This window comes from Suricata suricatta, chromosome 13 (assembly GCF_006229205.1).
Source record: "Suricata suricatta isolate VVHF042 chromosome 13, meerkat_22Aug2017_6uvM2_HiC, whole genome shotgun sequence".
NCBI lineage: Eukaryota > Metazoa > Chordata > Mammalia > Carnivora > Herpestidae > Suricata > Suricata suricatta.
In genome coordinates this window covers 3,092,630-3,107,202 of record NC_043712.1, presented here as the reverse complement: position 1 = coordinate 3,107,202, position 14,573 = coordinate 3,092,630, and the positions used below count along the sequence as shown (strand labels likewise).

The 14,573-nt window shown below is 60.5% G+C and overlaps 3 protein-coding genes across 7 annotated transcripts in view; 1 reads left to right on the top strand and 2 right to left on the bottom strand.

Annotated features, from left to right (window-relative positions):
* MRPS2 (mitochondrial ribosomal protein S2) overlaps positions 1-488 on the bottom strand; it is a 3,109-nt gene extending 2,621 nt beyond the window's left edge. Inside the window, exon 1 of the mRNA XM_029921044.1 lies at positions 437-488. Within this exon, the coding sequence (XP_029776904.1) occupies positions 437-488 (52 nt within the window). The remainder of the gene's footprint in view (positions 1-436) is intronic.
* Positions 10-3,896, top strand: C13H9orf116 (chromosome 13 C9orf116 homolog). 3 transcript variants are annotated; one of them, XM_029920754.1, is made up of 3 exons: positions 10-644; positions 1,390-1,468; positions 2,828-3,139. In XM_029920754.1, exons 1-3 carry the CDS (start codon positions 487-489, stop codon positions 3,002-3,004), a joined length of 414 nt encoding a protein of 137 aa, XP_029776614.1. In that variant the 5' UTR covers positions 10-486; the 3' UTR covers positions 3,005-3,139. The 3 variants fall into 3 exon arrangements, with proteins under 3 accessions (XP_029776614.1, XP_029776612.1, XP_029776611.1); XM_029920752.1 differs by lacking the exon at positions 2,828-3,139 and adding an exon at positions 3,509-3,792 and having other exon boundaries at positions 12-644; XM_029920751.1 differs by lacking the exon at positions 2,828-3,139 and adding an exon at positions 3,544-3,896 and having other exon boundaries at positions 14-644.
* Positions 3,897-8,027: 4,131 nt separating this feature from the next.
* Positions 8,028-14,573, bottom strand: part of PPP1R26 (protein phosphatase 1 regulatory subunit 26) — a 7,178-nt gene continuing 632 nt past the window's right edge. Inside the window, exons 1-2 of one of the 3 annotated variants that reach the window (XM_029920500.1) lie at positions 14,192-14,213; positions 8,028-12,691 (exon numbers count right to left, since the gene is read on the bottom strand). In XM_029920500.1, the coding sequence (XP_029776360.1) occupies positions 8,673-12,200 (3,528 nt within the window). In that variant the 5' untranslated portion in view covers positions 12,201-12,691; positions 14,192-14,213 and the 3' untranslated portion in view covers positions 8,028-8,672. Of the gene's footprint in view, positions 12,692-13,787; positions 13,910-14,191; positions 14,214-14,573 lie in introns of those variants that run through there. The other 2 variants (XM_029920499.1, XM_029920498.1) reach the window with 2 other exon arrangements.

Here is a 14,573-nt window from a genome sequence, read left to right as displayed (position 1 = left end):
GCAGCCCCGCGGCGCTGAGCCCCGGGCCCGGGACGGAGCGGCGGGGCGGGGTCGGCGCGAGCGCGGGGTGTGGGGGAGCGCGTCCTCCGGCCGTGTCCCCGCAGCTCGCCCCCTCACCCCGCACGAGCCGCCGTCCCCTTGGGGACCCTCCTCGCCTCCCGCCAGTCCAGCACAACCTGTCGCTCTCCCAAGGGGGCTCTCATCAGATTAGGCGCATCTGGAGTCTATATTTAGATTCGGGTACGGGGCTGGGGCGGGGGTCATGACGTCCGGGACCGGGGACACCCAGGCACGCGATAAAGCGGCGTGTAGAGCTGGAAGTGGGCCTTCTGCGAGTGAAGGCCAAGACCTGGGGTCCCCCTGCAGACAGGCCGGGAAGGCCGTGGGCGCGGCGCCTTTAAGGCCCTGCCGCCCAGTCAGGTGACCAGGCCGTTGCCGGACAACGGGACGCCGCGCCGAAGCCCGCGCTCTCGGGAGGTCAGGCCCATGGCCCAAAGGAACTCTCTAGAGTGCACGGAGGCCGCGGAGCCCCCGGCCCCGGAGCCCCCGGGCCCCGCCCCCCCGCAGAGAACCAGCGACTACTACCGCATAGATGGGGACCTGCCGGTCAGGTTCAACAACCCGGCGTGGTTTCGGGGCTACGGGTGAGGACCGAATCAGGGGTCACCTGGCACGTCCTGGGGCTGGGTGCCTGCCACTAGGCCCTCACGCCTGAGTCCCCACCGGCCCCCGCCCCAAGTCAGCAGGGTGGTCAGCTGTTACCACCAAATGAGCGAGAACGTGCTCCGAAAGCACAGTCGAGGCGCCTCCAGTCCGTGCATGGGGGTTGGGGTGGCGGGGATAAGTCCTGTGTCTCTAGGCCGGGAGGAGCCTCTACCTGCACCCCTGAGCTGTTCACTGCTACCCCTGGGAGCTGGTGACGCCCTGCGCTCCCTCACCTAGTCTCCCCTGCAATCCCGTGGACTGGGGGCTGTTCGTATTCTGTCCCAGGACGGACACCTGGGGTGTAGGAGGCAGAAGGCAGAGCTGATGTCTGAACCACAGTCACTCAGTTAAACTCTGGGTCAGCCTCAGAGAAGGCAGGCATGTTTTCTCCCCGAGGCTCAGGCGTGGGGGGCCCCGCCTCCCCAGGAAGTGACAGCAGGTGCCAAGGCCCTGCTAGGGCTGAGCGCTGCTTTGGCCAGCCCCCTTTAGGGCTTTGGCACCTTGAGGAGGAGCAGCAGAGGCAGGGAGGCTGAACCTGTGCCCCACGGGAGCCCACGCTCAGCGCCGCGTTGCCGGCCTGGGGCATTCCCAACAGAGCTCCCTCAACCAGATATTTTGAGGCTGTGGCTTGGGCAGAATTAAGAGTAAATGAAGGGAGAATAGAGTGTGTTTCTCATCTGGCAGGACCAAGGAGGCCGTCTCCATGTACAGGACCAGTAACCAAACTTACGGGAGCAGGGCCCCCACCGTGCACGAGATGCCGGTAAGCGGGAAGCACGTGTGTGTCGGGGAGCCCCTCTGGGAGGAGGCCACCACCCGGGATTTCTCAAAAGGGGCAACACGTCATGGGCGCGGGTGGCACGGAGGGGCCCAAAGTTCCAACATCACAAAGGGGGAGGGGGCACCTCAAGTCCTTTTGAAACAGGGCAGCGTAGAAATGAATGTCCAAGTGCATTTAGCGATGGAGTGTTTTAAGGCTGAAAAGGCGCAGGAAGACTGGCTTTGTCTCACACGGACGCTATCCCCTCTGGCGCCTTCGGGCAGTGAGTTTGGAGGCAAATAAGTGATCATCTGCTTTCTTTTTATAATAATACCTGATTTCAATTAACTTGTGGCCTTTAGAGGGCAAAATCACAGGCTGCAACAGGTCAAGGCATATCGGTGGATCTGGGGATCTCTGTACTTTTGGGGAACCCCTACCCCCCTTTTGAGATTGGCCTCTTCATCTGGAGGTCTAGAACTGCCTTCTGAAACTCCTGTGAAGTCCCTCCTGGGCCCAGGGGAGGGGCCAGATGGGCCGGCGTGAGCATCCCCCGGACACGCAGGCCAGCACGGCCACACTTTCTGGGTTGACAATATGGATTTTCCCTTCAAAATAGTCATCGTTTTAAAAGATCTGGCTAAATTGCTTATTTACCCGTTTTACATGGGGGATAGAACTCTTGCGAGATTATTTGTCAGAAAAGTTTCCAGAGGGGCGCCTGGGTGACTCAGTCGGTTAACTGTCCAACTTCGGCTCAGGTCATGATCTTCCGATTCGTGGGTTCGAGCCCCACGTCGGACTCTGTGCTGACAGCCCTTGGGATTCTGTGTCTCCCTCTCTCTCTTCCCCTGACCCCCCTAAAATGTAAATAAATATTGAAAAAAAAAGGATACCCTGAGGAAACTGTTCTCTGCGATACTGTAACAGTCATACATTTGTCAAAACCACTGACCCATACAACGCAAAAAGGGAACCCTGATGAACTGAATGCTTCAGTTACTATAATGTGTGGACGCCCGGGCGTCGGCTCAGCTGCAAGAATGTGGCACAGGATTGCTCAGGGGCGGCCGTCTGTGCCCTGGGGGGGTGGTGAGGGGTATGTGGGAACTCCGTGTGCCACACTCAGTTTCTCTGTAGCCCACGGACCGCCCTAGGAAGAGACAGTCTGTTAAAAACATGCACTGAAGCTATTAGTCAGTGAGGTCGACAGGAGGCTCACATGTCCAGGGTGAGTGGTGTGGCAGAGGTCCAGCCCGGGCCTCCCGGGGCCACCGGATGCCGCCAGGCTGCTGGACTACCCACCCAGGCCCTGCACGCGTACGCAGGCTTGGCTGTGTGTGTGCCTCCCCCTACCCTCAGCTCACTAGGGCGGTGCCTCCCGCACCCCTGCGCTGGTGGGGCGCGGGCACCAGGAGCCTGTCACAGCTCTGCAGGGGATTTGCATACACGGTCAAGGCTGACAGCCATGGGTGCCGAGGTTGCCTCTCTCTACAGAAGAGGAATCTGACGTTCAGAGAGACCCAGGTGTGTGTCTAGTGGCAGGTTGGTCCGAGCAGAGCTGGGGACGCTCGGGGCCAGGTGCGGCAGTGTGACACCCAGGTGGCCTGTAAGCCTCCTTCAGTCCATGTACAGCGAGCGGAGGCGCTATTGATAACTGTTCCCAGATATCAGGTATAAATTGGGGGGGGCTGGGGGTTCCTGGGGGGGGCTCAGTCAGTTAAGTGTCCAACTCTTGATTTCGGCTCAGGTCATGCTCTCCTGGTTCATGGGATGGAGCCTCATGTCAGGCTCTGTGCTGACAGCACAGAGCCTGCTTGGGATCCCCCCACCTCTGCCCCACTTGAGCCTGTATCTCTCTCTTTCTCTCAAAATAAATCAATTAAAAAAAAAAGTGAATTGGATGGCCTGGGCCATCCTGCCCACCCTGACGTCTCTGCTTCCTAGGAGCGGAGACGACGTTTTCTTATAAATTCTTATTTTTCCTCCAGAACTGATGACTGGCTGACACCCATTAGTCATTGTGCCCCTTTTCACTTCCAGAAAGTATTTTATCCAAATTCGGATAAATTTTCCAGACAACTTGCAGCGGCTGGAAGGTTCCGGAACAATACTCTCAACGTCTGTCTGGAGAAGAGCGTTGTGACGGGTCCCGACAACTGCATCACCGCCTGCGACCGGCTGGACTTCCACCCCAGCTACAACGTCAACAAGCCCTCCATCTGCGACTGAGCGGTCAGGGCTCCGGGGCCAGCGGCGCCGGCCGAGGCGTCATCCCGGCTCCCGTGCCCGCCTGCTTCCCTCGAAAATGTCATGTCTTTATTTTGCAAAAACATGCGGACGCGCAAATGTGCTACGTGCTGTTTTCCTTCTGCCACGGGAAAGATGCTAATGACTCGACTTTCCATTAAAGACGCTCCTGCATCCTGAACTTCCGACCCGTCTGTAATGCGGGGACAGGGCCTGGGGGCCAAGTCTTGGCCTGACACTCGGAAGGCCCACCCCTCCCCTGTCCCCCGTGTCTTTATGGGAGCCGTTTGATACCCCAGACAGATCCCGGGTTCCTGTTCTGAAGCGCCCTGGCGGGAATCAGGACGTGGGTCGTGGGACGCCGTGCCTGGGGCGGGACCGGGCCGAGCCGGGAAGAGCGGGAAGCAGCCCCTGTCCCTGGGGCACGCTGGCCGGCCTGGCGTCCCCGGGAAGGTCCTGCAGGGGCCGGGCTGGGAGGCCAGATCAGGGAACGGGGCCTGGCCGGTGCCTCACGCAGTTGGAGGGGGGTGATGTGTCCATGGGACTTTCCCTTTTGTGTCCGTTTCCAATATTCAGTAAAATGTTTTAAAAAAACCCGGCAGGCAGAGGATGACACATTTTCTAGGAGTAGTAATGACATTATGTGCACTTTGATTTCTCTGTAGTCCTTGATCGACTGATGTTTGCTAGGGCACAGCGGCCTTCAATGAGAACTTTCCTGGGTCAAGTGTGTGTCTTGCAGACCAGCTCCCCCGCTTCCCGTGTGAGGGCAGGACGTGCCATCTCGGGACACCCGGAAGGCACTGGCTCGAGGCCGAAGTCACGGTCACGGTCCACTGATGCTGCCTCCTTTACAAAAATGATGGCCCCCCCAGAGTGGGGAGGAAGGAAAGGCAGGACTGGTTATTCGTCATTAAAACCTCCTTATTATTAATACACAAACGTAAACATTTTGGCAACATTCTTAATGCCCTATTTGGAATGGAAATGGTTTCCAGAGAAAAATCAATATATTTAAAAAAATTTTTTTAATGTTTTTAATTTATTGTTTTTTGAGAGAGAGAGAGAGACAGAGACAGAGACAGTGTGAGCAGGGGAGGGTCAGAGAGAGAGGGAGACACAGAACCGGAAGCAGGCTCCAGGCTGTGAGCTAGCTGTCAGCACAGAGCCTGATGCGGGGCTCCAACCCACGAACCGTGAGATCATGACCTGAGCCGAAGTCGGACGCTTAACCGACTGAGCCCCCCAGATGCCCCCCAAAAATCAATATTCTTAATAAAAAGATGCAAAGCCGAGCCTGAACCCAGGAGCTAGGCCTTATCTTTCTTAGTCCCAAAACCAGGGGGCTCTCTGGGCATCAGACCAAAATTAGTTGTTACTGCCCTTTGCTAAAAATATCAAGTCCCGAGAACACTTCTGTGTTTAACGTCTGTTGAAATAAACACAAGAAAAAGAATGCCTTTTCCCCAAATTTCTAAACTCACAAAAAGAATGAATTCCTCCCTCTAGCCATGAAAAGCAGGTTGGGGACTCCGGGGAAGGACAAGGTTATTGGGCAAATTGACCGTTTTTCACCGCGGTGGGAGCTGGTGAGTGCCATGCTCAGAGAGGCCACCCCGTGTGGCCGGCTGGGGGTGCCGCACGAGCCGACATGGCCAGACCAACCGTGCCAGCCGGCCTGGGCCTGGGGGTCCCAGCAGGTGCTGGGGGCGTTGATGCGTCGCAGCGGATAGACTGCTCTCTCTGTCGGAGCTGCTAGTGCGGTAAAGCTAGACTCTACCTGCGTTCTAAGTAGAATAAATGTCTGGGAAAATGCAAACCAGAAACGACTTTGCTAGAACATAGATGCCCGTCTTCCCGGAAGGCCGGGAGCGTCTGAGCTCAGGCTCCCAGCGCCCCTGTTCTGGTGCGCTTCTGTCTGCTGACTGGGTGCCCCGAGGACCTCGCCATCACTAACCTGCAGTAAGTCCCAGGCCCGCCCTAGGATGGAGCCCGCCCTGGGTGCACCGGAGGGGCGGCCGCCGGCAAGGGGCCCCGCAGCCCTGACCCCGACCCTGCACGCAAGTCATGCAGGAACTCCGGTGCCTGTAAACGTCCCTTTTGGCACGTCTTCCACCAGGAATCTTCACGTTTGAGCAGAGAGAAGCGGTTTTAGAGGGCTGGTCCCCCGGAAGGCTGTGGGGACGCCTGCGGGGGGGGGGCTGCGTGGCGGGAGGACCCCACCACTCCCTGGCCATGATCCTGACTCGTCCCAAAGTCCTCACTCTGAGCAGGGGGAGAGGGAGCATAGCATTTCCAGACTGCGACATCAGGAGAGCCCGTCTTCACCCACGAGGAGGCCTGGTCGAGTGGGGCTGTTCCCTTCCGCCACAAAAAGCAACCCAGAGAAACACAGAAACGCACGCATGGGCCTTCGCCGGGCCCCGCTCGGTTTGCTGCTGGGCGGGGTGACGGGCGCAGCGTCCTGCACGGAACACGCGTTTCCACATTCGTAACCCTTCGTCCACGGGAAGGCGCGTGGTCTCAAACACAGGGAGCGCGTCCATGCTGGGGGGACCGCGGGGCCGGAGCACAGACCGGCAGAAACCCCAGAGATTCTGCGAGTGACACACTCTCCGGGTTCCCGGAGCCTCGCCTGGGGCAGACTGGTTGTGGCTTGCAGGGTGGACGCTGGGTCCCTTAAACAGGCCCTGAAATTAATTCTGAGGGCGATGGGGGCGGGCATCGAGGTGGCAATAACTTTCCACGGTTTCCTATGAGCAGACAAGGTGCTAGAACTTAAAGTCGGGGCCTGGTTTCCCGAGGGGAGTGTCTCCGCTCTGGGAACAGCCGAGGCTTCAGATGCTGAGGCGTGAAGGGAAGGAGAGCCTGGTCTGCAGAAGACCTTCCGTCTCCAGGGGACGTGGGTGGTGGGCCTCACGGTTGATCCCCAGGACCCTCCCTCTCCTTTCACCCTCTCTCTTCCAACTGGGCCCTTTCTTTCCAGAAAGTACCCTGGAGCACTAGACACCGCTTAAAATCAAGCCTCTCTCCTTCTTTGCATTAACTGAATGAGCCTTTGGCCCCAGGCGCACAGACCCCGCCTTCTCTGGGAAGTGAGGCTTGATTTGGGCACACCAGGTCCCCGCGCCTGCACAGGTGGGTGCACACGGCTCCCAGGGCACTGCTATTCGCGGCTGCGGTGTCAGGTCCCGCTCACTCACCCCACCACGGGCCCCTTCCCAGAGAGGGTACCGGGGAACCTCTGGCCTGGGCCCCAGCGTGCCAGAGCTGACCTAGGGTGTGGGGTCCCTGGGGTGGCTTGTGCCTGGTGTGTGTGAGCAGCGGTGTCCCATGCAGAGTGGGGGTCAGCGTCGCCGAGGCCTCGGGAACCAGGGAGGCAGGAAGGAGGCATGTGTGGAGCAGGACAGGCGGTGAGCGGCCGGGGGCAACGGGTGCTCAGGGCTGAGTGACCGTGGGTCCTCCGGTCCCCATCCTGCCCCACAGAGGCCACTCCAGGGAAGGCGAGTTGCTTGAACAGGATTCACGAGCAGTGCTTCATTTATTTGTATTAAAAAAAATTCCCGTTCTTATATACAAAACAAGCTGATTTTCGTTTGCAAGTGTTAAAAGCACTTCTTAAAAATTAAAAGTTAAAGCGTGGATCGCACGGATTGGGAGCACCGAAGGGAGCGGAGCCGGCCAGGGAGCTGGCAGGTGTAGCCCTGCAGGCGCCGGGCGGGGGGGAGGGGGGGGGCTGTGAGCGCACGCTGGTGCTCCCCGGCCCGCGGTGCAGAGGGGGCCGCCGCTGGGCCCCAGGGTACACGGCCTGCAGAGCCTTCTCCGGCAAGTCTGAATTCTCCACTCAGCTGCGCAGTGAGCCTGGCTCCAGGCCCGTCGCAGGGGCCTGCCACGGAGAGTTGTGAACCTCGGGGCCACGGACAGAAGTCTGCCGGACATCAATGTCGTGATGGCTGCGTGTCCACCCCACATGACAGCTCCCCTCCCCCCCATCTCCCTGGCAGCGCCGGAGCAGAAGGCACCGGAAAGCCACACTCTTCCCTCCTCTGCACAGCCGTGGCTTGTGGCTTGTGGCTCAGTTCAAAGCCACCTGAGGCCTGGGGCCCTGCCCACAGCCACGCCTCGGGGAGCCAGGCCCTCGGAAGCTGCCCGGCCGAGGCCCCAGTCCCGGAGGGTGCGGGCTTGCCCAGGGCCCCCGAGCAAGGACAGCGCCCTGGCCTTGTGTGTTCCCTCATGCCAATCCAGAGAAGGACACTCGTTACACACATGTGGTGGCACCTTCCGGAACCGTGACTCACGACGCAGAACAGGGTTCTCATAGAAAAAGGGCTTTATTGGGCATTGGAACACACAGGGACGGAACGGGGCTGGACGTGGAACAACACAGGCTCGGGCGTGGCGCCGAGGGCCATGTCCACATGCAACAGGGGACGGCTGGTCCGTCTGCTCGCCTTTGTGCTTTGAAAAGTTCTCCCATGGAGGCTGCAACCGCAGCGTTCAGAGGACTCGCCCTGGCCTTGGGGGACCAGGGGCCTTTGTGTCTCGGTGTCCGGGAGCTTCCTGAGGCCCTGGGGCCGTTTCTGTGACGCTCAGGGCGGGCATCCACTGCTGCTCTGCCAGCCACGGCGGACTGACGGTCAGGGTCACCAGAGCCCTGGTCCGACGGCTGAGCCAAGGGCCCGCGACCCCAAGACCACACGCAGACCACAGAGAGCTGCAGTTAGGAATGCCCTACGAAATCGAACAACAGTATTTTCCAAAAATATTTTTTACAGCGCTTTAAATAATTTACAAAAATGCTACAAAAATCCTATCTTCCGGGACACACCTGTGAAATACCACCACCGCTCCCCGCTGGTGCACGCAGGCACAGGGCCGCGCTGAGGGGCTTCCGGTCTCTGTTCCAGGCTGGCAGCGGCGTGCACACAGGCCGCCCTCAAGGACAGAGCCAGTGTCCTCAGGGCTGGAGGGCCTTGCCCTTGGCCACCGGGCCGCTGCTCTCTTCCACGGACGTGTCACTGAGCTCGCTCGAGTCACTGCCCGAGGCCTCCTGGGTCTCGTCCTCTCCACCGATGGCCCTGCGCCTGTACCTCAGGTCTACAACGTCGTCCTCAGAGCCTGAGTTCCTCCTGGCGTGCAGGGTGCACGCCGCTGGGGACTTCCGGCTGGGCCAGCGTCCACCTTCCTTCTTCGGGAGCAGGTGCGAGCTTCCAAACACGGGGCTGTGGCCCGTCGGCGTCTCTCTGAAGGCCGAGAAGGCCGGGCCCTGCAGGGGCAGACTGAGGGGCGGGCTGAAGACACCGGCCTGCCTGCCCCCCCAGGGCACGCTCTTTCCAAAGTGGAACAACTGTGTGGACAGCAGTGAGGAGAAGCCTGCGAAGGGCAGGCCTTTCTTGGGGTCCTGGCCCTCTGAGCCCTGGTCTCTTGGGCCCCCAAGGCCCCCTCTCCACACAGCTTCTCTGCCTTCTGGGCTCAGTGCCCATGCACTCTGTAGCCGACTCTGGTGAGCGAAGTCGGCCCACGGGAGGGAGAGACTGGCCTGGGGGCCCCCCAGCCTGTCGGCTCCCGGCTTCCGAGTCCGCGGGTTCAGGCCCTGTGGGGGCACAGCAGAGGCCACGCTGGGGCTCTCTGTCCGGACGCCAGCTTCAACACGAGCGGGCAGCGGGCCAAGAGCATGGTCTCTGGCACGCTCGGCCCCTCGAGGGCTCTGCTCTCTGTGAGGACAAATGTGTCTCCGATCTGCAGCTGACCCTTTGGCGGACAGGGCCCCGGCCATGCCTGTGTGCCTGGCCAGGGCCCCAGGGAGGCAGGCCTGCTCCACATGGGGGCCACTCCTCCCGCCGGGAAGGAAGGCCCTCCCTGTGCCCCCAGGGCCCCCGGCTGGCTGCGGGTCCCCCCTGCCCCGCTGGCTCCGTGCACACACGTCAGGCTGAAGGGCCAGGGCGGGTACAGGCCCCTTCCGGCATGGCAGCTCAGGCCTGGGCATGCTCCGTGTCCCCGGGGCAGTGGGGCCCCCGCCCGGGGCTTCTGAACTGTTCCCAGACTCCTTGGCCTTTTCAGCCAAAAACTTTCTAATCTCCAGCTCGATGCTGTCGTCACTGTCCACGGAGCTGCTGTCCTCAGGCGGGGGCCCAGGGCTGGGGCCTGCTGCGCCTTCAAGGTCACAGGCTTCTGTGTCCCCACAGCAGGAGTTCCCTTCGGAGGCTTTTCCCCTTAGCTCGAGAACCAGGGGTGCCTCCGCGGGGCCCGTGCCGTCTGCCCGCGCTCGCCCCGCTTCTCTGCAGAAGACGCTCAAAGGTTTTTTCACCAGGTTCTCCCTGCTGTCCGTCTTGGACTTGGAGAGGCAACTCTTCAACAGATGAGGGCTTGTGTCCTTCCAGTCCTTCTGGAGGCCACCTAGTTTATCCAAGAACTGGGTCTCGGTGGTGCTGAACCTGACCTTCCTCTTGCATGTGACCCTGGGGTCCTTCCACCTCCTCTTGAGCCTGCGCCGGGACCGAAGCAGGTCCTTGATGGCGGCGTCCAGGTCCTCGTCACTGTCCAGCGAGCTGCTCTTGTCCTCCGAGCTGCCCTTCCCACCGGCGGTCCTCACCGCGGCCGCCTTCCCACGGCTGGGCCACGCGCCGCCCCTCGCATCGGGGCCACCGTGCTGGCCGCCCAGCTCAAGCGGCCTGGAGGAGAGGGGCTGGCCCCTGGCCTCGCCCTCTGTCCTGGGGGCCTGGCCGGGCTGCATGTCCCCGGGGCCATGGTCTGCGGCCGGGCCACCCTCCTGCACCAGCTCTCGTGTTCTCTTGGGCGTGGACGGCCGCACGGCGCTGCTGCCCCCTCTGCGTTTCCTCCTGCAGCTCAGCGACAGGCCCAGCGATTTGGAGACAGGGGCCCCTGGGCCAGGCGACGGCGGTGGGCTCTGTGTAGACTGTGGGCGGCTCTCCGCTGTGGCCAGCCACCCCTCCGACTGAGCCTTCAGCGCCAGGAATGTCCGGATCTCCTGCTCGATGCTGTCATTGCTGTCCACAGAGCTGCTGTCCCCGTCGGAGCGGGCAGGCAGGGCTAGGGGGCAGGAGGGCGGGCTGGCAGGCGGTGGGCTCTTGCTGCCCCCCCCGGGGGCTGGCAGGATCGTCTTGGAAATGTCCAGGATTGCTTCCGCGCACATCAGCTCGGTGGCCGTTTCCGCCCGGCACGGCGGCCGCTCCACAAGCGCGTCTTTGGCGCCCCTGGGTTCCCTGGGAGGCTTGGAGGGGGAGTCAGGGTCAGGGCCGCCTGGGCCGAGGTCCACAGCTTTTGGGGCCGCCGGCTTCTTTCTGCTTGGTGTTCTCCGGGGGGTTTCGGGCAAGGCAGCTTTAGCGGAGTGGCCTGTGCTGCGGGCGGGGGGCTCGGGCCCCTTCCCCTCGGCGCAGGGCCCTCTTGGCGGTGGGTCTCCGCTCGCCTCCTTCCTCTTCTCCAGCTGGTAGAGCTGGATGGCCTCCTCAATGCCGTCGTCACTGCTGGAGCCGGACGCCTCGGGCACCAGGGCTGCGCTCTTGGCTCGCTTCAGCCTCCTTCCTCGGCCGGCTCTCCTCCTGATGGCCCCTTTATTCTGGGCTGCTTCTGCCGGCCGGCTGGAGGCGGCTGACTTCACACCATCCGGGCGCTCCAGCTCTGCAGCAGCCTTAGACCGGAGGCCTCGGGGCCGCGTGCTCACCTTTGACAGCCTGGGGGGTTTCCGGAAGACAAAATCCCTGCAGGCTCCGGTCACATCCTGCCGAGGATGCGCCTTGACCGGCTGCTCTTTGCAGGATCTGAAGGCCGACCTGGCGGAATTATCGCTGGGGTCTGGCTTTGTGTCCACGGATTCGTCACCTCTCGGGGTCTCATGCTGTCTCTTCTCGTTCAGAAACTGCTCTATCTCGGCCCGGATGCTCTGCTCGAAGGAGTCATCACTGCTGACGCTCACCGGGGAGGCGGAGCCCTGGGCCTGACCGGCCTGCACGCGACTGCCCCTTGAGCTCAGTGTGAGCCTCGGGGGACACGGGGCAGTCGGGGTGCCGCTCCGAGGAGCCTCTGGTCTGCACCGCTGGCCCCCCTCCGCGGCCCCGGGCGGCCGGGTGGCCCCGCTCTTGGCCTTGAGGTACTCCTGGATCGCCTCTTCAATGTCCCGGTCCACAGAATCGTCACTGTCTGAATCCAGCCCCAGGGGCCCAAAGTCTGCAGCGTCCTCCTTCCTGGAGGGGACGAAATCTGCGGCAAGTGCGCAGGCGGCCAGCCTGGCGCCCCGGCCTTTCTCCGGCCTCTGGCTCCTCTGCAGGGCAAGCTCATCGCTCATGCCCAGAGCAGCCTCGTCGCCCCTCAGCGCGCTGATGACCATCTGCACCTGGGCCCTCACCGGAGCCCCCGAGTCGCCCTCGTGTGGCTCTGAGAAGCACCCGGGAAACCTAAAGCCCGGCGTGCCGAAGGCCTCCCATTTGGACTGGAGAGCAACCACAGGAGGGGCGTTCATGAGAAACATTCTAGCAGACGGGGAGGGACGTGCGGAAAGGCGATGCTTTATTTTTCTGCCCGTTTCACATCCTGGGAGGAAGGAGGGGGACTGGAACCCTGTCGGCGCACGTGGCCACGGAGAAACAGCACACCGGGCTAGAGTCCAGAGGGCCGGCTCAGAATCTGGTGTCGGGCGAGCGGGGGGCGCCGGGCAGGTCACTCATCCTGGCCTTGGTCTTCGCAGCTGCGGGGGCGGCGGTGGGTCCGGGCCCACTCCCGGGCCATGGGCACCGGGCTCACACGGAGGCAGCGCACGTGTCTCTTCCCCGGCCTCGCTCTGACCTCGGCCTTCTGTCTTCTCGGCGAGGGAAGTGAGGTCTTATCCACCACAAAGGGCTGTCAACAGGTGCCAGTAGGATGGGGTGGGAGTGCGCTTCTCCACAGGTTAGAAAGAAAGACCGGAGATGCAAGATTAGTGCGACTTCATGGGTAGTTTCATCCTTGATGCGAAACCAGCTCCTGAAATAAAAAGTTACGTGCTGTGAGCAACTAAAAAACGAAGTCCCCAGACAGTCTAGTCACTTGTCCCAAAGCCTTTTTGTTTAAAAACTGCCAGGCAATCTTATGGGCTAAGATCATTGTTTTTTGCTAATCAGAAGAGAAGCTGCCCCCCTGCCCCATTGTCGCTGGCGCTCATCCTGCTGGCTACTCCGGCTCCCCATCTCGCATTTCCAGCCGAAGCTGGCTGCGTCCGTGGAACCGCTGGGCTGGTCCCGGGAACAGTTCTGAAGGCCTGTTCGCAAACAGCCCTTCCACTCAAGGTCAGGGACCACCGCTGCAGAGGGGGACATGACGGACCCTCTAAGGAGTCGTTTAGAAAATACAAGACACATCCCATAACTGGTAATTCTTAACTTGCTTTTCTGATCTGATTTCTGACCACCCCCCCCCACTGGAATGCAAAACAGCTGTAACGCAAGACAGCTTTGCAACACTGACAGGAACAGGGAAACTGAGTCCCGCCCCTGCATGGCGTTCCCGCCCTTGAACCCCAGTGGACAGACTGGGACTGGCCTGTGCATCTGCTTTGCTTTCAACCCGGACCCTTTTCTACCAGGAGGCTCTGTCCTGATGAGCACATCCTCTTCCGTTTACACACCACAGTCCTCTCCAAGAAAAGCGTGGCCGCCAATCTGGCACAGACTTGCCCCAACAGGTGCTACCGGCAATTAACCCGACGGCACAGGAGACACGGAAGGAGGCCGAGCGCTATCGCCGGTTCGTGCCCCCAAAGTGAAACTGTAACGTAAAGCATTTATCATAACCGCCTGAAATTCTCAAGGCCAGGTTCAGTGGGATGACATAGGACCCAGTGTTCATAAAGCATTTCAGGAATTAGGTCTTTCTCCCCCCACCCCCCCATTCTGTTCCTATACCCTTTTAAAATAGACTTTTGACTGCCACAGGGTAAAGAAAACCAGAAATATCTAATTCAGAGGCTGAAACTTCAGCTAGTAAAGATTTTTTTTTTCTTAAGAAAGAAAGAGCATTAATTTAAGAGCTCGAAATTGAATTTTGGAAAACGTTGACCCTGAGGCCAAAGACAGTTAATCACCGCTAATTCACAAGTATCCTGGGCCTCGGATCTGCTCCTGGAGGAAGTATGTGAAGCTGTCCACCGGTTCTCAGACACTGGCATCCCACCGCAGCCCCAGATCTGTCCGTTAATACCCCCCTCCAGGAAGGCTCCGGGGTCACAGAGCAGTGGGGAGGCAGGGTGGGGAGGCGGGGGGGGGGGGATTATTTGAGCTGACTCAGCAAAATGACAGAGATCATGAGATGCTTGCATTGGTCTCGGACTAGGAAGACTCCATATCAAGACTGTTAACCCCTGAAGCAGCAATACAGTTTTTAGACGTGGGCGCAGCAATGGCCCCAAAGGCACTGGGCTGCAGTGATTTCTATACCAGGTCACAAAGTTGGGGGGAGGACAGAGTAGTCTCTACTAGCTGTGCCCACCGTGGCCTGGAGCTGCAGGGCTGCAGAGCTCAGACTCCCAGCAAGGACGTTTCTGAACCGTCACATCACCTAATGCAAGAATGAGGTAAAAAAATGCACAGGGAATCTCCAGCGACAGCTTGTGGCTTTAAATCATCAACTACGTAAGATGGGTCATTCTGAAAACTCCCCAAAACTGCACTTGGAGAGGACTGTGAGCTGAAGCCAGGGGCCCAGGCTTTCTTAAATAACGGCCCTGTACCCCGAGAGCCCCCAACCAGGCCTGGAGGGGGGCCAGTGGGGATCCCCAGCCCTGCACCCCAAAGCAACGTAGTGTCAAAGCTGAAAGAGCGGTTGGGGGCACACGGGCATCTCCGACGACGGGGGGGGGGGGGGGGGGGGA

Excerpts from the sequence above, each read along its gene's own strand:
- C13H9orf116 (XM_029920751.1), top strand. The coding sequence starts at position 487 with ATGGCCCAAAGGAACTCTCTAGAGTGCACGGAGGCCGCGGAGCCCCCG. Across the intron at positions 645-1,389 it reads GCGTGGTTTCGGGGCTACGG|GACCAAGGAGGCCGTCTCCA; the intron begins GTGAGGACCGAA and ends CTCATCTGGCAG. Across the intron at positions 1,469-3,543 it reads CCACCGTGCACGAGATGCCG|ACAACTTGCAGCGGCTGGAA; the intron begins GTAAGCGGGAAG and ends TAAATTTTCCAG.